The 22,328-nt window shown below is 45.3% G+C and overlaps 1 protein-coding gene across 1 annotated transcript in view; it reads right to left on the bottom strand.

The window, feature by feature from the left end:
* The window catches only part of ADAMTS17 (ADAM metallopeptidase with thrombospondin type 1 motif 17), a 363,306-nt gene that overhangs the window by 272,741 nt on the left and 68,237 nt on the right, over positions 1-22,328 (bottom strand). The window contains exons 5-7 of the mRNA XM_055277066.2: positions 11,582-11,665; positions 10,704-10,861; positions 3,344-3,387 (exon numbers count right to left, since the gene is read on the bottom strand). Coding sequence (XP_055133041.2) covers positions 3,344-3,387; positions 10,704-10,861; positions 11,582-11,665 — 286 coding nt within the window. The remainder of the gene's footprint in view (positions 1-3,343; positions 3,388-10,703; positions 10,862-11,581; positions 11,666-22,328) is intronic.

Raw genomic sequence — 22,328 nt, 5'->3', positions numbered from 1 at the left:
GTCCATCCATTTCCTGGTTCTGAGAGGGCACTGCGGTTACGTCAGATGTTACCACTGGACAAAGCCGGGTGATAGGTACAACAGACTTCTCTGTACTCTTTTGGCAATGATCATGACTGTATAATTATTCAAAATAAAAATATTTTAAAGTCCATAAATAAACTGGATGTTGAGATCAATATATGACTGCCATAACCCCAGTTTTTATATTTTTCTGTTCATCAAATCATCCCATTGTTCTGACTAGCTTAATAATCTGAACAAGCAAAATATGACATATTAAAATAAACGTATACTAATAAAACACCATATAAGTTTAATTTTTTTTAAAAAGAAAAAAAGGCACCAGCTCCTTCAGAGAAGCTGAAAATCACTGAGGTATTACAAAGAACACGCACTGGAGATCAGGAGATAGGCTGGTTCTGCCCTCCACTAACCAGCTGTCACATGAAAAACAATGACTCCACCCAGTCCCTACCATTAAAAGACTTTCTTCTTAAGGAAGTGAGATGTATGCACCTGGGAGGGGATATGAGGACATAAGATGCTCCCTAGTAACGTGGCAAAGTATCAAATGAGCGGTGCTATGGATTGACTTGTGTCCCCACAAAATTCTTATGTAGAAACCTTAACTCCCAATGTGACTACAGGTAGAGAGAGGACCTTTAAAAAGCTAATTAAGGTTGGCCGGGCGCAGTGGCTCATGCCTGTAATCCCAGCACTCTGGGAGGCTGAGGCGGATGGATCATGAGATCAGGAAATCGACACCATCCTGGCTAACATGGTGAAAACCCGTCTCTACTAAAAATACAAAAAATTAGCCAGGCGTGGTGGCGGGCGCCTGTAGTCCCAGCTACTCAGGAGGCTGAGGCAGGAGAATGGCGTGAACCCAGGAGGCAGAGGTTGCAGTGAGCTGAGATCGCACCACTGCACTCCAGCCTGGGCAAACAGAGCGAGACTCTGTCTCAACAACAAAAAAAGCTAATTAAAGTTATGTGAGGTCATGGGGGGGTGCTCTAGGCCAGGATGACTGGCGTCCTTATAAGGAAGAGAGAGAACAGGCAGGTGCACACAGAGGGAAGGCCAGAAGAGGACACAGGAGAAGGCAGCCAGCTACAGCCAACGGGAGAGGCCTCAGGAGAGGCCAAGTCTGAGGACACCTGGACCTAGGACTTCCAGCCTCCAGATCCATGAGACAACACATTTCTGTTGTTGAAGCCACTCAGTTTGTGTGGCATTTTGTTATGGCAGCCCGAGCAAACCAATAAAAAATAGTATGGTGATGTGGCTTAGGAAAGGAGAAGATGCTTGATTCGAAGCAGCTGCCTGCTCTTCACCAGGGGCCTGAACACAGGATATAACCACAATTAACGGCATAGTCCCATCAAAAGAGAAAGCTTTTATATATTCAAAAGAAACTCAAAGCTAGCTATAAATCCTATGGAAGAAAACCACACCATTGGATACATGGTTTTAATGAACACTGGAACTGGAGTCCCTTCACCTGCATTCATTCATTCATTCATTCATTCAATCAACCAACCAACAGGAGTGACGAAGCCTCTCAATCCAGTGCCAGGTGCTAAAGGACACAGCCTGGAGGCCAGAGCTGGGCTCTGTTTTGCTCAGGGACTTCCAGGGCAGAAGTACAGGCAAGGGCCACATGATTGAGAGATTATGTCTCCACGGGGCAAGCCAGGAAGCAGGAGGAGCACAGAGCAGAGGCGCCCTGGACAGGGGTACTGTGGCCAAGCCTGACCCATGAACCCCAGGAAAGAGCAGCCACTCCTAGAAACAGCACATGCCTGGCAGCCCTGTTGACAGACAGAGGTCAGCCCGTACAAGTCTCCATGGCCCCAACCTGACCTGGGCCTGCGTCAGCCAGCACTCCAGGGAAGCATACTTTACATGGCCTTTGTCTAGCAATTCCCTCATGAAGACAGCCCCCAAATAACACAGCAGGAGGAGCTGGCTGGCTGCTGCTTGACACCTCGCTCTCAGATCTGGTTAGAGGACTGATGAAGTGTAATATATTAAAAATCATTTTGTAAACTCTAAAATGTGACATGAATGGTAGCTATCATTATATTAGATTTTGAAGGGTCTTGTGAGTCACCTAACCCAAAGTGATCATTTGATGGACTAAGAAACCAGAGTGGAGACACACCCAAGGCCACCCAGCTGGCACGTGGCAGAGCCAGAACAAAGGCTTGGGATTACTCACTGCTGGGGCTCCACCAGAAGCTCAGGTTTTCAACATGTGAATTTCGTAACATTATATATTTTTCACACCTATACTGTTTTCTTCGATTTTACCATAATTCTAAACATACATGATTCACAATTTTGATTCTGGCAATGCAATAGTATATTTCGACCTCCCGATGAACAAAGGTTTGTGTTATGGCAGGTAAAACTGGAAACACCCTTGGCATTGTGCCTGTATTAACCAAACACTGTGTTCCTACACTCAAAGAATGGTTTCCATTTGAAATCCATGAGAAGTCAAGGGCAAACCAGACATAACTGAGGACGGGAGAGAAAGGAAAATGGCAGGTGAAGGGGAAGGGGAAGGTTGAGGGGGAGGGGAAGGTAGAGGGGGAAGGGAAGATGAGGGAGGGGAAGGTATAGGGGGAAGGGAGGATGAGGGAGGAGAAGGTTGAGGGGGAGGAGGGGGAGGGGAAGGTAGACGTGGAGGGGAAGGTAGAGGGGGAAGGGAAGATGAGGGAGGGGAAGGTAGAGGGGGAAGGGAAGATGGGGGAGGGAAAGCTAGTGGAGGAGGGGAAGGTGAAGAAGGAAAGGGTGTTTTCTCAGCACTGCATGCCACTTTTAGTGCTGTCTTTAGTCACTAAAAAGCGAGTAGCCTGGCATCAAGGCAGGTGGAAGAGACTGGATGTCTTATAATCTATAGTCACACTTCACCTCTTAGGGTAAAGCTCAGTAAAGGTCATTTGCATGCATGAGAACAAATTGCTAAGCTTCCATCTCATGACCACAACTGTCTAACTTAGCGGGCTGCCTCTCCTGCCTGGGTGACCAAAATGCTCAGAGCCAAATGCACCCCCAACTGCAGACCCCTTGGAACAGCCTGGTGGCTCTTCCCCTTGGTGTCACTCTTCATAGCTTCCTTAATGACCCTTCATCTAGATGCCTCCTGCCATAAATAACTTCAAAACATTTCAGGAAAATAAAAAAAGGAAAGTCAAAGACCAACTTACAAGAAGGAAGGCAACAGAATGTGCAGTGCTTGTTTGAGGAAAGCTCCTCCACCGTGATCAAGAAGTCTCCAGATTCTCCCAGGGTGTATCAGCCCCTTAGATTACTATTTCAACTCTAAACTTACCAACAGTGTCACACGGTTCATCTTTGTGTACACAGAAATCTGTCCTAAAAAAAAAAAAAAAAAAGCCATCGTCAGGTATATGCAGTATCCCCAAGAATGGGAGAAGAAAACACTATCAATTAACCTCAAGTAGTCATCCTGCAATGTTATTTTTCCAGTGGTCACAGGCCACGGCAAATGATAACAAACAGCAGCGTTTGGCAACAGTAACCCATCCACATTTCCCAGGCGTAGGCCCACTTACCCCACACGAGAACCTTCTTTTACAGATGAACTATTCTATACATAACAGTTGCTGGAAGGACTCCTTTCAGCAGCTGAAAATGTTTTGGAAGATGTTTGCCAAGTCACTGATCAGAGACAATTCTCAGACAATAGCATCCAACTGCAGTGGCCTCCCCAAGCTACTCTACTTCCCCAAGCTACTCTATTTGGGCATCAACTGGTTTTTGATGCTGTAATGACCATATATCGCTCTCACGAGAAGACAACAAAAAGTCATTTCTAAAAACTGCATTCCTCTACTATGCAGCCATAAAAAGGAATGAGATCATGTTCTTCGCAGGGACATGGATGGAGCTGGAGCCCATTATCCTCAGCAAACTAACGCAGGAACAGAAAAGCAAACACCACATGTTCTCACTTGCAAGTGGGAGCTGAACGATGAGAACACATGGACACATGGTGGGGAACAACACATACCAGGGCCAGCCGGGGGAGGGGGGTTGAAGGAGAGGGAGAGCATGAGGAAGAATACCTAACGGATGCCGGGCTGAATACCTAGGTGATGGGTTCATCTGTGCTGCAAACCACCATGGCACATGTTTACCTATGTAATGAACCTGCACATCCTGCACATGTACCCCAGAACTTAAAAGTTGAAGGAAAAAAACACTGTATTCCTTAAAGGTCCCCAGGATCCCCTGGGTGGGTGGGCATCTGTGGACCAGTGAGACAGCAAAGATGCTTGAAACCTGGTCCAGCCTGGGTTCTCCAAGTACAAGGGGTTCATCTGGCCTCTTGTGGGAAAACCAGGGGTCTGGGCTCTTCTTTTCTCATACTGGATCATTCCAATGGTTCTTTATAAGTTTCCAAGGTCAGGGATTGACCTGAGGGTTGGCTGGGGCAGGACTCAGCCTGGGAGCCGGCTGAGGAGCCACAACCTGGCCCAGACACAGCCCCTCCCAGGCCCCACGCCCATCTTCTCTCAGGGCCCAAAGAAGGCTTGAGATCCACACTTTTCATAACCTCACTCCAAAACCAAGGTAACTTTCAGGGAAATGGAGAAGGAATATCATAAAGAGATGAAAAGGCCTAGTGACTTGATTTTTCCATCAGACTCCCTTTTAGAAGATGAAGGAATAGGCGATAGAAGCAGCACTGGCACAGAGGAAAGCAAATAAAATTAGAGCCATAGGTGTGCTCACTGGCCCCATACCTATCTAGCCCCAGCCCAACATTCAGCACCCTTCCCAATTCTGGTGTTTTGAGCAACACACACACACACAAACACACACACACACACACACACACAAATTCATACAAAGATCAGGCTGGCTTAGGACCTTGCTCCAGGGTTTCTCAGAGTTGTGAACAGGACAAATTTAAAGCTTTGCCCCATTGTCTCAGCTGGGCAAAGGCAGAAAGGGACCGAGGCCTCAGTCTGACAGAAGAGAAGTGAAGCCGCAGGCCCAGGCCAAGGCAGACGCCATTTTGCAGAGAGCCAGCCCTGTTGGCTGAGGAGGACTCCACCCCCATGCGTTCTCCCATCCAATGGCTGCCCTGAGGGGAAACAGGCAGTCTCAAATGACAGACCCCGAGGCATCACCCACTGCTTCACCAGAGGAAGAGGTGTGTTAGCTCAGGGAGGGAGGGCCACACTCAAGAGGCCTGTCTTGAAAACGTCAACCGAATCTGAATCTCTATCCTTCCTGTTCAACGTCCTTTCTCAGAAGAGAAGAAGCAAGCCACCCGCCTGCAGGGGCTGCTTTATCTCCAGGGAGCCTGGCTTTGTTCCATTCATTATCAGGGGCACCCACTTTTTATGTCATCCCACTGACAACTCATGCCAAACCCCCAGGCAGGGACTGTAGGGTTCACTTCAGGAATGAAAAAAGTGAGGGCTAGACTCGGCTCCCAGCCCTACATCCATTGAAACCCCAAGGTGCACTGCTCGAGGCTGACGTGGATCTGCATGACGGGGCTGGCTTTGTGGGTGTCTGACACATGCCCTGGGCTAACGCTCTGCTGTCGCGGGGTCCATGTTTGCATTTTGCATGGGTCACCACAAGCTACACAGCTGATCCTATGCATAACTCACAGCCAGGCATACAGTTGGGACTTAATACATTCTTTTATTAATTGACTGACGTCTCCAGACCCTTTCAAGGGGCCCTGCAAGCTACCTGGCAGCCATGGCCTCACGTGTTGGAGGCCTGGGAGCGTAACACCAAGTTCCACGGATACTTGCTGAGGCTTCACCACGCACAAAGCCTGGCAAGAGGGTCCCTTGGCAGAAGGTGAAGGAAGGGTGTCCCGAGCAGTCAGATGGTATTAGGCTGGAGGGGAAGGTCTGGCCAGAGGGATCCTGGTGGTGCAGCTTCAGGCCAGCTGTATCTGCTGTGGCGTCTCCCAGGCACTCTCACCCGGAGCACAGGCCCAGGCTCAAAGAGGAGTTCTCGACTTCAGGGAGGAGTTCTCTGCGTTCTCGGCTTTCTGGGTCAGATGTGGAGCCCAAGGGGAAGTCCTCCCAGGTGCTGAAGCCCCCTGAGCCCTGGCCTCTGTGTGGGCTCCGTGTGACCCCAGGCCCAGCCCACTCAGGGGTCCTTCCTGGTCCCAGACGCAGCTGCAGAAAACCCAGCTTCAACCGCTTCCAGCTCAGCAGCTCCTGCTGGACACGATGTCACGCTCACGTGCTCCACGGCAGCCGCCTGTTTGCCAGGCAACGTCTGGGAGAATACACTGTCCGGCTTGGCCACAGCCCGGAAGGTGAAAAAAGAACCTTAAACGGGGAAATTCTCACGTTGGCCAGTCCTAGCTCAGCACCTGGAAGCTGTCCTGAGCGCAGCCAGGCCCGTGCAGCCTCAGCTCGGGTTACAGTGGGAGAAAAGGACAGCTTCTCCAGGGCAGCAGCGGCCTCGCACCCAGTCTCCTTGTGAAAATATCAGCCCGTTATTATCCCAACCTAGGGAATTGCAGCTGTCTACCTCTAGTTATTATACAAGGCTTCCTGGCCAACTCAGCTTCCTGCCCGACTCCAGGGCGGCCTCCCCCGTCCTTCAAGGAGATCTTCAATTTAACATCTGCGAGGACCCAGAAGACAGGACGTGCACTCATCTGTTCAGTCCAGCAGCTCCACGGCAGCAGGTGAGAGGGACTGTGATTGCTCATGTAGCTTCAAGGCATCAGCCCGAAATGCAGAAGAAAGCTCAGGCTCCCGGGCTGGCAACAGCTAACAGCTACGCAAGATGCCAAATGCATCCTTCATCCAGACCCCAGCAGCCTGCGGCTGATGAAACCTTGTTTTCTCTGTACCTGGATGAGGACATTGCCCATGCCCCCAGCATCTCACCCAGAACCACTCCCATGCAATTAGGATCCCTCTCCAATGTGTTTAGTTAGAACAGAACATCTTTATTATAATTTTTTTTATTGTGCTAATACATAAACATAAAATTTACTATCTTAACCATTGAGTGTAAAGCTCAGTAATGTTAACCAAATTCACACTGTCATGCAACCATCACTGCTATCCACCTCCAAAACCTTTCTGTCATCCCACATTGAAACTCTGTACCCATGAAATAATAACTCCCCACATTCTCCCTTCTCCCCAGCCTCTGGCAACCACCATTCTTTATCTCTACGAATCTGACTACTGTAGGTACCTCATGTAAGTGGAATCATGCAGTATTTGTCCTTGAGGTTCATCCATGTTGTAGCATGTGTCACAATCTCCTTCCTTTTTAAGGCTAATATTCTCTTGTATATATACAGCATATTTGTTTACCCATTCATCCACTGACAGACATATAGGTCACTCCCACCTTTTGGCTGTCATGAATAATGTCGCTGTGAACATGAGTGTTCAAATATCAGTCTCTGCTTTCAATTATTTTGAATTTCAGTTCTTCTGGGTTCAGAAGTGGGATCATATGGTAACTCTAGTTTTGATTTTTTGAGGAACCATCACCTGGTTTTCTATTGTGGCTGTACCATTTTACATTCCTATCAATGGTGCACTGAAGAGTTCAAATTTCTCCACATTCTTCCAAGACTTGTTATTTTCCATTGTTCCGTGTATTAGTCTATTTTCACACCACTGATAAAGACATACTCAAGACTGGGCAATTTACAAAAGAAAGAGGTTTAATGGACTTACAGTTCCACATGGCTGGGGAGGCCTCACAATCATGGTGGAAGGCGAAAGGCACGTCTCACATGGCAGCAGACGGGAAGAGAGCTTGTGCAGGGAAACACCCCCTTATATAACCTGATCTTGTGAGACTTCTTCACGATCCCGAGAACAGCACAAGAAAGACCTGCCCCCATGATTCAATTACCTCCCACCAGGTCCCTCCCACAACATGTGGGAATTCAAGATGAGATTTGGGTGGGGACACAGCAAAACCATATCATTTTGTTTTACAGTAGCCATTGTAAAAAGTGTGAGGTGTAGAAAAGAACATTTTTACACAAAATATTTCCTCTGTGGTAAGTTAGGAGGGCGAAAAATGAAAGTCTAACTCATAGCATCTTTGCATTGAGGGTGCGTCATGACTGCCGAGGTCTCTTTGTAAAAGGGCTAATACAGATGTCAACAGTCATCTTGGTGACATTTATTGCCTCTGAAAAAAAATGCCATTCATCCCCAAATGCAGGCCACTTACAAGTGCTTTCTCCACTCAGTGAAAGGAAACAGCAGGAAAGAGAGAAAACTTTTTCCAATGTAGGGAAAATTACCATAAGCCATTAATTATTTTTTAATAAAACACTAGAAATTATAGATTTTCTATAGCATTTATAGACACTATTTTCAAAGTAGAAACCTTGGGAGTTTAGCTGCATATTCCACAGATGATTTTGCTTAGGGTTCCTCTCTAGGAAAGTCTTTCAGACCAAATATAATTACCATTTGGAAAATCAGCTCCATTTACTTATGATCATGCACAGACATGGTTCCCAAGGACTCTTGCTTGCTCCCCACATCGAATCCACTCTCAAATCATGGTACCCTTAACCTGAATGCTGCGGCACCCAGGGTATTCTACAGAAAGCCTCGCAGTCCCCAAATGCCATTGCAAAGTGCCTTGAGCAACAGCGGCCTCTGGCCAGTGAGTGTGGGCAGCCACTGCTCTTGAGGAAGGTGGGGCCTGGAGGCTCCCAGTGCCCGCTGGAGTGGGCAGGTCCAGGTCAAAAGCATGAACCAGGTCATGTTCATCCCTCGGTCCCTGGTGCCTGCTACTACATCAGCCATGTCATAGACAATCAGAATTACTAAAGAGACTTTTTCTAAAATGTCTCAATAATTCTGATTGTCCATGATAGAGCTTATATATGGATTATATATTTAATCATATCCTGTAGAAGCAGCAAGTATTCTCCTAAGGGATTGGCATGCTACAAAGCACTGTTAAATGTGTAACAAAGCATACGCAGGGCTGGCAATCGATGAACCATCCACAGGAGTGAGCAGGCATCCATTTGGCAATGGGTGGTGGCATTGTGTCTATTCTAGGATTTTTTTTTTTTTAGGGGGGTCAGAGTTTCGCTCTTGTCACCCAGGCTGGAGTGCAATGGCATGATCTCAGTTCACTGTAACCTCTGCCTTCCTGGTTCAAGTAATTCTCCTGCCTCAGCCTCCCAAGTAGCTGGGATTACAAGTGTGCACCACCACGCCCAGCTAATTTTTGTATTTTTAGTAGAGATGGGGTTTCATAATGTTGACCAAGCTGATCTCAAACTCCTGACCTCAGGTGATCCGCCCACCTCAGCCTCCCAAAGTGCTGGGATTACAGGCGTGAGCCACCGCGCCCGGCTTATTCTGAGATTTTTGAAAGAAACAAAAGCTGCATTGTCCAGTGTCTGGAGCTGGGGTCACAGAACTTCCCCAGATGACTGCGACGTCATGGGGCTCAGAGTTTGCAGCACATGGCCTGAGAAATGCAACCAAAATCCTTTCTTGATTCAAAACCAAATGTTAAGTGAGATTTAACTCTTTGTGGAGGGCCAGGCGTGGTGACTCACACCTGTAATCCTAGCATTTTGGGAGGCCAAGGCGAGCAGATCACCTGAGGACAAGGGTTCCAGACCAGCCTGGCCAACATGGTGAAACCCCATCTCTATTAAAAATACAAAAATCAGCTGGGTGTGGTGGCACATGCCTGTAATCCTAGCTACTCAGGAGGCTGAGGCAGGAGAATCGCTTGAATCCAGGACACAGAGGATGCAGTGAGCCACGATTGTGTCACACTGCACTCAAGCCTGGGCAACAGAGGAGACGCCATCTCAAAAAAAACAAAAAACAAAAAACAAAACAAAAACAACCTTTTTGTGGAGAAACAAACTGTCCCCAAGCTAAAGATATGATAAAGTTCTCCCTTCCACAACTTTACTTCCAAATTCACAGAGTTGGAAAAGCAAGCATGCAGTTTGGGAAGTAGTTTCTTTAAATTTAAAACAGTCATTAAAATTAAAAGTTGACATATTCGTAGCAACTCTAATAAAAAGCTGGTATTTTTAATCTAATGGATTACGTTACTAAGGAATATTTCTGTGTATTTTATAAAGGGAGAGTTTTGGTATGAACATGTAACACATTTTATGTTATTCAAGTAAAGCAACCAAAGAAAAATCAGTGTTCCTCAAAGAGGGCTGAAAACGTAAGAAAAAAAATGATACAGCACATCGACACCAATGACATACAACAGTTGTATCCCCCAAAAAAGAAATGGTCCAAGTCCTGACCCTCAGTACCTGTGAATGTGACCCTACGTGGAAAAAGGGTCACTGCAGGTGGAATCAAGGTAAGATGTGGTCACACTGCAGTAAGGTGAGCCCAGATCCCATGACTGTTGTCTTTATAGGAAGAGGGAAGTCTGGACAGAGACACGCAGGGAGAACGCCATGTGACAATAGAGGAGGGACAGAGAGGGACACAGCTACACGCCCAGGCATCGTACCTACCTCAGAGGCAGATACCACCGTTACTGCCCACTTACTAATGAGGAAACCGAAGCCCAGACAGGTGGCCCAAGGTCTGATTTCCAAGCCTGAATTCCTAACAACATGCCTATTTCCTCTCTGAAGGGAAACATCTTTTCCCTCTCGCATGCCAGCTACAGGCCAAATCCTGTCTCACCTGGTCACAAACACAGCAGCATCCACCAGGGGCGGGTCGTCCTTCCCGCCGGGAACCTGGTTATTGCCGAGGTATCGCGCTCCTCCATACTCCTCGTTCTGCCAGTGACAGAAGCTCTCCAGGGACCGTTCACCATGGTGCCCAATGGACAACTTAGCCTAGAAAAAGTCAGGGGACAGTTAGAGACACAAACGCCTGGGAGGCCAGAGTTTGTATTCAGACTATGGCAAGGACGTTAAGGTGGAGGCAGTCACTCACTGAGACATCATCTGATGACTCACTGCCCTCGAAGAGAAGCCTGATGCTAGGGGGTATGTGGCATAGATCCAGAGAATCCATCAGGGGCCTTATATATAGGTGCAAATGATGACTATGCTGTTTTTTAAAAAAGGAATCTTCTTTTCTGCAAACAGAACAGTATCCCAAACCAAGCGATGCTCCCTCAGTCTCATGGTGATGGCTTGACTTGGCAGGTAATATCAGCATGTGGCAAGGCACTCCATCGAAAGACCAGAAAATCATGCTGCCGTGAACCCAAACTGGGGTCGAAGCTCTAATGTAGTTTCAGAAGGGAAGCCACCATGCCAGAGACCTTGCCATCAAGCTTTGCACTATCCTAGAGACTCCATACGAGACCCTCTGGGAGTGGAGGGGGATGTGTGTGGGCTCACTGCTTAGGGTTCCCTGACATTCTCAACAGCCCACCCTCACACCACGCTTCCAGTACTGATGCCAGCTTTCCTCTCACACTGGCAAAGTCACAGAGGGTGATGGAGACCAGCAACTCCCTGGAGCCCCGCTTGGCATTCAACAGCAATTGGGAAGCTCCGGCCCAGCCACCTTTTCTGCATGCTTGAAAGGTGCCTGTGGGGACTTACGGGACGTTGTCGTAGCAGGACAAGCTTGGTCACTTGAATGTTAATTTTAATCCCCAGGCTCTGGTGCTGAAACATATTGTACACCTATCAAGACAGAAAAAAGAAATAAAGATATAAAGATAAAAAATTGTTGAAATGCAGCAGTATCCTAGATGGGAACTTGGAACACAGAAAAGAGATTATGTAAAAATAAGGAAATAGAAATAAAGTGTAGACTTCAGTTTATAACACTGTATCGGTACTGGTGCATTAATTACAACACACATGCCATTCTAATATGAGAGGCTCATAATGGGGAAACTGTATAGCAGCTCTCTGTACTAACTGATCAATTTTTCTGTATATCTAAAATTGTTCTAAAATACAAATTCCATTCGTAAAAAATTTAAAAATCAATATTAAAAATATAGGTTGGACTCTTCCAGTACTAAAAAAAAAAAAAAACTAAAGAATAATTATGTGAAATTCAAATGTCAGTGTCCATACATCAAGTCTTATTGGAACAAAAAATACACACGTGAGAAACATAACCCAGATTTTATTTAAAAGCTTGTCCAGGAAAGCCAAAAATGTCCTTAAAAATGGATTTGCCAAAAGAAAAATGTATATAAGAGAAACCTCTAGAATCATACACACGTGTGCAAACATACATATATAGTATGCTTATGTATATGTATAAAGCTAAGCTGGAAATAGTTGGTTAAAAAAAAACACGCACAGGAAAGGTGGCTTTGGAAAAAAGAAAGGGCAGAAGGCTGAAAACTTCCATTCTGGGCTTTCATGCTTGGGGTTTAAGGCGACCTTCCTGAAGGGGCTGGGGGAGACAGATGCCTGCTGCTGAACGCCAGCCTGTGTCATTGCTAACCCTTGCCACACCCCACCAAGGCTGGCGTCTCCACCACTCTCAGCTGGGAAACAGGGAAACCAGTTCATCGAGGTAAAGCCACCTGCGTGAGACCCACAGCCAGTCCCAATGGCTTCATTCAAACTCAGCCCTGTCCAGCCAGAAGGTCCACATTCCTTTTTTATTCCCTCAAGTCCCATTGTAACCAAAGTTTGTCACTGAAATAAACTACGATAACAGAAAAGGACCTATCTCTCCATTTTGCATGTCTTGTTGCAGAACTTAACTGTAAGGACCTAAACATCAAGCAGTCACAGGAAAGTGATTCAAGAGGAAGAGAAGGGAAACCTGGAATGAGGCGAAGGAGTCAAAGTTGACATGAATGGAAAAAGTTCACTGCAGCTGACGAGCCCCAGGTCATGACTCTGCCGAGCTCCTTTGCCGTAACGCGGAGACAGCAGGATTGCAAGAGGTACGCGGAGCGCACGCTAAAGGTAGTGGCAGTTGGAAGGTTGGAGGGAACAAGAATGAGAATCTTTTAAATATTCTACTTGGTTTTTACCTATAGACATAACCCAGTGGGGAGAATTTTCCAGCAGGAACATTAAAACTTTCTCCAGCTGGTGCTGTGTTCACGTTATCAATACATTAGCAGCAGCAGCAAGCGATGAGCATGGCAGACAGCACCAGCAGGGTCAACTCAGGCCAAGCAGAGCCACTCAACGCAGCCGCGCCCTGCCCACGGGTGCTAGAAGCCAGGCACGCAGTGTCTGAGCATCTCCGTGACAAAGGAATTGGCTGTGTCACTGCTCGAATTTTACTCTTTGAAAACCATTATTACAGTTAAAATAACACCTATCTTTGTGTGATGTAATATTCTTTCACACGAGGAAAAATAGAACACATCCAGTTGTTCTGTTCTCACTTTTGTGATTTCCAAAATCCCCTTTCCTCAAGAACTAGCTGTTGTTTTCTTAGTACTGGACCATCCACAAGCCAGTTCTGAAGTCACGTATTCATGATCTATCCCCAAGCCTGGGGGAGGAGGTGGGAGGCACCCAACTTGTTCCTGTTTTGATAGTTCGAGAACCATCCAATGGCTGTAATTCGAATTTTCCCTAAAATATTCAGCATCAGAATTGGGTCTAAACTGGTAAATTTCAGTTCAAAACATGAAAATTAGGATGAAGAAGTTACGAGGGAGAAAATTCAAGTTGCGCAGTGTTCGCTGAGATTGCACAGCACAATCTAAACACTGCCTGTCATGCCAACCCCAGTCAAAACCAGAAACACTAAGGAATACTACAGATGTAAAGAAGTAACACGAGAAGGCAATCCTCAGTGATATTCTGATATGCCACCAAAGGAAAGACTGCAAGGAACGGTGCAAGTTTTAGGAAGAACAAAACTGTAGGAACAAGCTCCCTTGTCAAAATCACCCATTTTCTCCTTGCCAGGCTGATGACAGTTCAGAGCCACGTGCACTCCATACGCCATTAGCCCCAAGCTCAGTTGCCTCCCTTGGAACAAATGCCACTAAAAAGATGAGAGACGGAAGGGGGATGGGAAAGCTTCATGTTCCAGGGGCTGGGGGGAGGCAAAAATGGGAAGGTGTTCAATGGGTACCGAGTTTCAGTTTTGCCAGATAAAAAAGCCATAGAGATTGATTGCACAACAATGTGAACATAAGAATACTGAACCACACAGTTAAAAATGGCTAAGGTGGTAAATTTCAGGTTAAGTGTATTTTAGTACAATTAAAAGTACAAAGTTAACGAATTAAAAAAATAAAGCTTCATGCTCTAAATAACGTTCTCTAGCAAGCCTTGTAAGAAGACGTTTCCCCTTGGCATGTAACTAGGGCACTGACATCCAACAGGGCAGGTACCAAAGCCTGAGCACAGCTCAAGCACTTTGTCACCTGCCAGGTGCTGACCACAGGCTCTGACAAAGCTCAGAGCACAGGGCAAGGTGCACATTCAGAATCAACTGAGGTCCTGCGCCAAGCCAGGCGAGCCAGATGAAAATCCGATGACAGCCACAAAACACAAGGTACAAGCCTCAAAGACATGTAACAAAGTCTCGTCTTCTTTTTTTTTTCCCATGGAAACTCATGCTCAGGAGAAGTCTTGGAGGCGATGGCTATATGATGTTCAGGGAGACACCTGGTGGGGGAGGGAACAGCGCAGCCAAGCGTCTGGAAATTCTGTCTCCGGCGTCCAGCTCTGGCTGTGTCCCAGCAAGTGTTCAGCCCTGGCTGAGTTTGTCACATTTCCTTGGCAGCCTAGGGGCCTAGCAGGGTGGACCTGCCGCCTGCAGCACACTACAGCTTCTCTGGCTAGGCAATGTGGGGACACATTGAGGGGAGGGGGAGACAGGGACCAGAGAAGGAGCCATGGTTGGAGGCACAAGGAGAGGAGCCGCTCTCCACGCCGGGCTGGGCTTCACAAGGGCACCACCTTCCTGTATGACCCAAGGCCTCCCCAGAGCCAGACAGGGACGTGTGGGTGACACTCTCAGGTTGCATACACTGCTATTAAGACCCCCAAACAGGAGAAAGCTATGCTCTGTAACACAGTGTCTGAGTGGGGTCCCCGAAGCAGCAACACCAACATTACCTGGGCACTTGTTGGAAACGTACATTCTGGAGTCCACCCCAGCCCCCACTGAATCAGAGACCCCGGGGTGGGCAGGCCATCTGTGTTGAACAATGCTCCTTCCCCACCCCGCTCCAGGGCCTCCACACCCACCGGAGTGTGGGAACCTGCGAGTGTTCTAGCACTATGCTAGTCTTGCTGGTCACCAGAGAGAGGCTTGTCTCTTTCACATGGTAACTGAGTAAAATTGATGTCATTTTCCCTCCAAACAGAACTTGCCTGGAACAGCTCAGGTTTTTCATTCCACTCCATGGTCGTTAAGGAAGCTAAGAACAACCACAGCTCTGTCAAGCGGCCCCATTTTCCAATTTGGCTGCCCACACCCACGGTTTCCGGTATCAGCACCACCTGCTTCCGTCTGCAATTTGTTCTTTAAAATATTCCTGCTCCTGTGTCACCGCCACCGCAACCAAAGGAGAATCACATGATGTACACAGAAAACCAGCACAGCACATCTGGAAAACCCACAACTGTGGGGCCAGAGCACCGTGCTGCAGTTTGGGTCAGCTCGGGCGCCCGGCCCGATGGAGGCTTCACCCTCCAACATGTACCTGCACAGGTGAGTGGTTTGCCAGGGACACAGAGCCAGGAGCAGAACTCCATTCTCTCAGGTAAGAAGCAGGCAGAAGCCTATTTTAAAACACTAACTAGAGCACATCCCTCTTCTGCTTAAGCCCATGGAGCAGCTTCCCACTGCCTGGAATGAAGCTGCTCTCCACACCCTGGTCTCCCCGTCTGCAAGGTCGGCCTGCCTGCTTCTCACTGTGCCCCCACCACCCTCCCCATCACCCACAAGCAATCAGCTATTTCTGTGCTTCTCCAATACCAGCCTGACCACCACTGGCTGGCTGCTTATGTTGGCTTAACACCTTCCCCTCTAAGGCCACCTCACTCCTCTCAGAGAGATGGCCCTGATACCTCTGTCACTGCTGTCACCTGGTTCTCTGCAGGGCACTTACCATGCTCTGGTTTTCCTTCTCACTGATTTGCGTGTTGAATGCTGCCTGTCGTTCCTACTACGTGAGCTCCATGAGGATGAGACCTCCAGTGGTCCCTACTCTATCCTAGAAGAGGACACAAGGGTCCCTAGCACACACTAGGTACCCAACAAATAAATCTGAGTAGAGTCAGTCAATTGTTTTTATATTTCTGGTGAAACAGAACATAAAATTTATCATCTCAACCATTTTTTTTTTTTTTTTTTTTGAGGCAGAGTCTCGCTTTCTTGCCCAGGCTGGAGTGCAGTGACGTGATCTCGGCTCACTGCAAGCTCTGCCTCCCGGGTTCACGCCATTCTCCTGCCTCATCCTCTCCGAGTAGCTGGGACTACAGGCGCCCGCCACCACGCCCGGCTAACTTTTTGTATTTTTAGTAGAGACGGGGTTTCACTGTGTTAGCCAGGATGGTCTCGATCTCCTGACCTCGTGATCCACCTGCCTCGGCCTCCCAAAGTGCTGGGATTACAGGCGTGAGCCAAGGCGCCCGGCCCCATCTCAACCATTTTTAAGTGTACAATCGTGTACTTAACTGTAGCATTAATTACATTCACGTTATTGTACAATTAACCTCCTGAACTCTTTTCCTCCTCCAATACTGAAGCTCTATACTCACGAAACACTAACTCCCCCTGCCCCCAACCCAACCCCCATTCTACTTTGTTTCTATGACTTGGACACTGCAGTTACCTCATGTAAGCAGAGTCAATTAGCGCTTGTATTTTTGTGACTGGCTGATGTCACTTGGCATAATGTCCTCAAAGTTCATCCATGTTGTGGCATGTGTGGGAATTTCCTTCCTTTTTAAGGCTGGATAATATTCCATTGTATGGACACTCCACGATTTGCTTATCTGCCCATCTGCCAATGGACACCTTGGCTGTTTTTGCCATCGTTCGGCCATTGTGAAGAATGCTGCTGTGAACATGGGTGTACAGATATCTCTTCCAGGCTCTGCTTTTAATTCATTTCTTTTTTTATTTTCGTGGTAGGTCTAAATGAATATATATTTATAATGTCGACATTTAGTTTAAATTCAGGGGTATGTGTGCAGGTTGGTTACATGAGTATATTGCGTGATGCTGAAGTTTGGGGTACGAATCACCCCATCACCCACGTACCGAGCATAGTACCCAGAGGTAGTTCCTCAGCCCTTGCCCCCCTCCCTGTCTCCCTTCTCTAGTAGTCCCCAGTGTCGGCTGCCACCTTTTAAAAAAATTTATCTCTAATTTTTGTGGGTCCATAGTAGGTATATACATTTATGGGGTACATAAAATATTTCGATACAGGCATACAATGCATAATTATCACATCAGGGTAAACGGAGTACCCATCACCTTAAGCATTTATCCTTTGTCTTACAGACAACCCATTTACACTTTCGGTTATTTTAAAATGTACAATTATTGACTATAGTCACCCTATTGTGCTATCAAATACTCCATCTCATCCATTTTTCTAACTATTTTATTGTTGTCATCTTTATATCCACATGTACTTAGCTATCCACAAGTGTTTAGCTCCCACTTCCGCGTGAGAATATGCAGCATTTGGTTTTCTGATCCCGCATTAATTCACTTAGGATAATGGCCTTTAGCTGTATCCACATTGCTGCAAAGGACATGAGTTGTTCTTTTTTACGGCTGTGTAGTATTCTATGGTGTGTATGTACCACATTTTCTTTTATCTAGTTTACCACTGATGGGCATCTAGGTTGATTTCATGTCTTTGCTACTGTGAACAGTGCTGTAATGAACATATGCATGCATGCGTTTTTATGGTAGAATGATTTATATGCCTTTGGGTGTACACTCGGTAATGGGATTGCTGGGTCAAATGGTAGTTCTGTCTTGAGTTCTCTGAGAAATCTCCAAACTGCTTTGCACAGTGACTGAACTAATTTACCTTCCCACCAACAGCATACAAGCATTTTTCTCTGCACCTTGCCAGCATCTGTTATTTTTCTCACTTTTTAATAATGACCATTCTCACTGGTGTGAGATGGTATCTTGTGGTATTGATTTGCATTGCTCTGATAATTGCCAATGTGGAGCATCTTTTCACATGTTTGTTGGCCGTGTGTATGTCTTCTTTTGAGAAGTGTCAGTTCATGTTTTTTGCACACTTTTTAATGGGGTTGCTTTTGCACTGTTTAAATTCCTTATGGATTCTGGATGTTAGACCTTTGTCAGATAGTTTGCAAATATTTTCTCCCATCCTGTAGGTTGTATTCTTATTAAATTACCAACATTATTTTCACAGAATTAGAAAAAACTATTTTAAACTTCATAAAGAACCAAAAAAGGGGCAGAACAGTCAAAGCAATCCTAAGCAAAAATAATAAAGCCAGAAGCATCACATTACCTGACTTCAAACTACACTAGAAGGTTACAGTAACCAAAAAACATGGCACTTATACAAAAACAGACACACAGACCAATGGAACAGAAACAGGAACCCAGAAATAATGCCACATACCTACAACCATCTAATCTATGCTGCTATAAGGACACATGCACACAGATGTTTATTGTGGCACTATTCACAATAGCAAAGACTTGGAACCAACCCAAATGTCCAACAATGATAGACTGGATTAAGAAAAAGTGGCACATATGCACCATGGAATACTATGCAGCTATAAAAAATGATGAAATGATGAGTTCATGTCCTTTGTAGGGACATGGATGAAGCTGGAAACCATCATTCGCAGCAAACTATCGCAAGGACAAAAAACCAAACACCGCATGTTCTCACTCATAGGTGGGAATTGAACAATGAGAACACATGGACACAGGAAGGGGAACATCACACACCGGGGATGGTTGTGGTGTGGGGGAAGTGGGGAGGGACAGTATTAGGAGATATACCTAATGCTAAATGACGAGTTAATGGGTGCAGCACACCAACATGGCACATGTATACGTAGGTAACAAACCTGCACGTTGTGCACATGTACCCTAAAACTTAAAGTATAATAATAATAAAAAAATACAGATCTCCTTGAAAAAAAGGCACACATGGCATGAGTTAAATCAAGTTTTATAAAAATGATTAAAGTTGAAACTTTAAAAACAAAACAAAACAAAAATAAGCAATGGGAAAAGACTCCCCACTCGATACATGGTGCTGGGATAGCTAGCTACATGCAGAAGAATGAAACTGGACCCCTATTTTTCACCATATACAAAAATTAACTCAACATGGATTAAACATTAAATGCAAGTCCTCAAACTATAAAAACCTTAGAAGAAAACACAGGAAATACCTTTCTGGACAGCGGCCTTGGTAAAGAATTCATGACTAAGTCCTAAAAGCAATTGTAACAAAAACAAAAATTGACCAGTGAGATCTATTAAACTACAGAGCTTCTGTGCAGCGAAAGAAACTATCAATTCATTTCTTTATGTACCCAGGAGTGGAGGTGTTATATATACACGCCATATAAGTAAGCTTCTTTTATACTCTAGCCTTTGTGGTAACTAGACACATTGCTGGGATTTTGACTGACTGATTTTTAATTTTTACTTTTTAGGGGCCAAACAGCATCTATTGCTGTATTCATTGAGGAAAACTGCTCCCAGGAGGTGAGCTCTAGAGAATGGCAGGGACCCTCTTCCCACCATGGAAACCTCAGTGGATGGAGACTCACTCTGCCTGCCCCAGCAGCCCCAGAACAGTCCTGTTCTGTGGATTCCCTTCGGGGCTCTGATTCCCGGAGGAGGGACAGTAGGCAGTCAGGAGATGTTCTCGGGACAGAGAAGCAGCAGCAGGAATCCAGCCTGAGAGGTCAAGCCTGCATGACCAGCCCTCACTCCTCACCTGACCTTAGCCTTCATCTCTCCTGCTTCCTGGCCTCCCAAGTTCCCTCCAAACTTTCCCCAAACTCTGAGCTTGGAGACTCAGACCTCATTTTGATTCTGGATGCCTCCCTCTATACCTCCAAAACTGGGATTCCTTTTCTACTTCAGCCAGCCCAGATCCAGCACCTGTTGCTTGTAATCAAAATCCCCAACCAATACAAGAGGGGCCAAATGCATTGCTCTAGGGTTTACAAGACTCCTTTCTTCCTTGTTCAAACATGAGAGCACTTTGCGTGATGCCAGTTTTCTCTGGGACCTCTTCCAGGCTTCATAAGCCCTTAAAAATGGCCAAGGTGGATCTGCTCTGACTGCAGCCATTTCTTCTGTGACTCTGGAGCCGTTTCTTCAACAGGGTGTGGATGAGAAGCCATTTGTAGCCGCCAGGCATTCTTTCTTGGTGCAGTTTTTCTTTTTAACCATGCTTGTTTTATCTTCTCCATCTTGTACCACCCTCGGTAAAAAACAAGACCTAGAGGAGATGGCCCATAGTTCAGTAGCCTACCTCAGGGACTGTGTAGGAAGGGTAAATATATTATTATATTTATGCATAAACACTTTCAAACAGAGTTTAATACACCATATCCGTGGGATGTGCTTGGAATACAAAAGGCTTTCCAGAAGCAAATTTTCCAAGGAATTAAAAAAGTAAAGCCAGTGTTTGTTTCTGTGACTTCAGCACTGAATCCTTTGCAAAAGACGCTGGTATATGGCATCAGTCATTCATTTGTGCATTCACTGACTACACAACTATTTCTGGATCATCTCCTGCATGCATACCAGGTACTGAGTAAATGTTGATGGTGCAGACATAGCCCTACCTTGATAAGCTTATGCATACTGCAAAGGCAGGTGATATGTAGGATGTTTTTGAAAATTGTGGTAAAATATGCATAACATAAAATTTTACCATTTTAAACATTTTTAAGCTTACAATTAAGTGGCATTAAATATATTCACACTGTTATACACTATCACTACTACCTACCCCCAAAACTTTCTTCATCTTGTAAAGCTGAAACTCCGTACCCATTAGACAACCCTCCATTCTCTCCTCCCCCTCAGCCATCTGGCAAGTGCTATTCTACTTTCTGTCTCTGAGAATTCACTACCCTAAATAAGTGGAATCATAGTATTTGTTCTTTGGTGACTGGCTTATTTCATGTAGCATAATGTCTTCAAGGCTAATCTATGTTACAGCATGTGTCAGAATTGTTTTCCTTTTTAAGGCTGAATAATATTCCATTATACCTATATACTATATTTACCTACTCGTCCATCTGTGGACACTTCAGGTTGCTTCTACCATTTAGTTATGGTGAATAATCCTGCTATGAACATTGGTGTATAAATATCTGTTCTTTTCCCTGCTTTGGGGTAAACATTTTTGGGTGTTTACTCAAAAGTGAAATTACTGGATCATATGGCAATTCTGTTTCGTTGAGGAATCATACTGTTTTCTATATATTCCCACCAATAATATATAAAATTTCCCATTTTTCCGCATCATTGTCAACACTTCTTTTTTGTTTTGTTTTGGTGTTTTATTGTTTTATAATAGCCATGGGAATGGATGTGAAGTGGTACTTTATTATAGTTTTAATTTCCATTTCCCTGATGATTGATGCTAAGTATCTTTCCATGTACTTATTGGTCACTTGCACATCCTCTTTGTAAAAATGTCTACTCAAGTCCTTTGCCATTTTTTAAATTGAATTGCTTTTTTTTTTCCTTCCTGGGTTTCAGAAGCTTTCTACATATTCTGGATATTATAAAATATTTGATTTGCAAATATTTCCTCCTATTCCGTGGGCTGCCATTTTACTTTGTTGATAGTATCCTTCGAAGCACAAGAGTTTTTAATTTTGATGAATTCCAATTTATCTATTTTTCTTTTTGCTGCCTGTGCTTTTGGTGTTGTATCCAAGAAATCACTGCCAAATCAAATCTCACAAAACTTTTCCCCTGTTTTTTCTTCTAAGAGTTTTACCTCTTCTGTTTATGACTTTGATCCATTTTGAATTAATTTTTGTATGTGTTAGATAAGGATCTAACTTTGTTCTTTTGCATATAGACATCCAGCTTTCCTAGCACCAATTCTTGAAAAGACTGTCACTTCTCTATTGAAGGTCTTGGCATCCTTATCAAAAATTATTTGACCATATGGCTTCTTTAATTTCCTCCATTGATGTTTTACAGCTTTCCATGTACAACTCTATCCCCTATTTGGTTAATTCCTAAGTATTTTATTCTTTTTGATGCTACTGAAGACAGAACTGTTTTCTTAATTTCCTTTTCAGATTATTGTTAGCATATAGAAATGCAACTGATTTTTGTGGTTGGTTTAGTACGTGGCTACTTTGCAGAGAATTTATTAGCATTCTCTCTCTG

Source organism: Symphalangus syndactylus, chromosome 5 (genome assembly GCF_028878055.3).
Source record: "Symphalangus syndactylus isolate Jambi chromosome 5, NHGRI_mSymSyn1-v2.1_pri, whole genome shotgun sequence".
NCBI classification, from domain to species: Eukaryota; Metazoa; Chordata; class Mammalia; order Primates; family Hylobatidae; genus Symphalangus; species Symphalangus syndactylus.
This window is presented reverse-complemented; position numbering and strand designations above follow the sequence as displayed.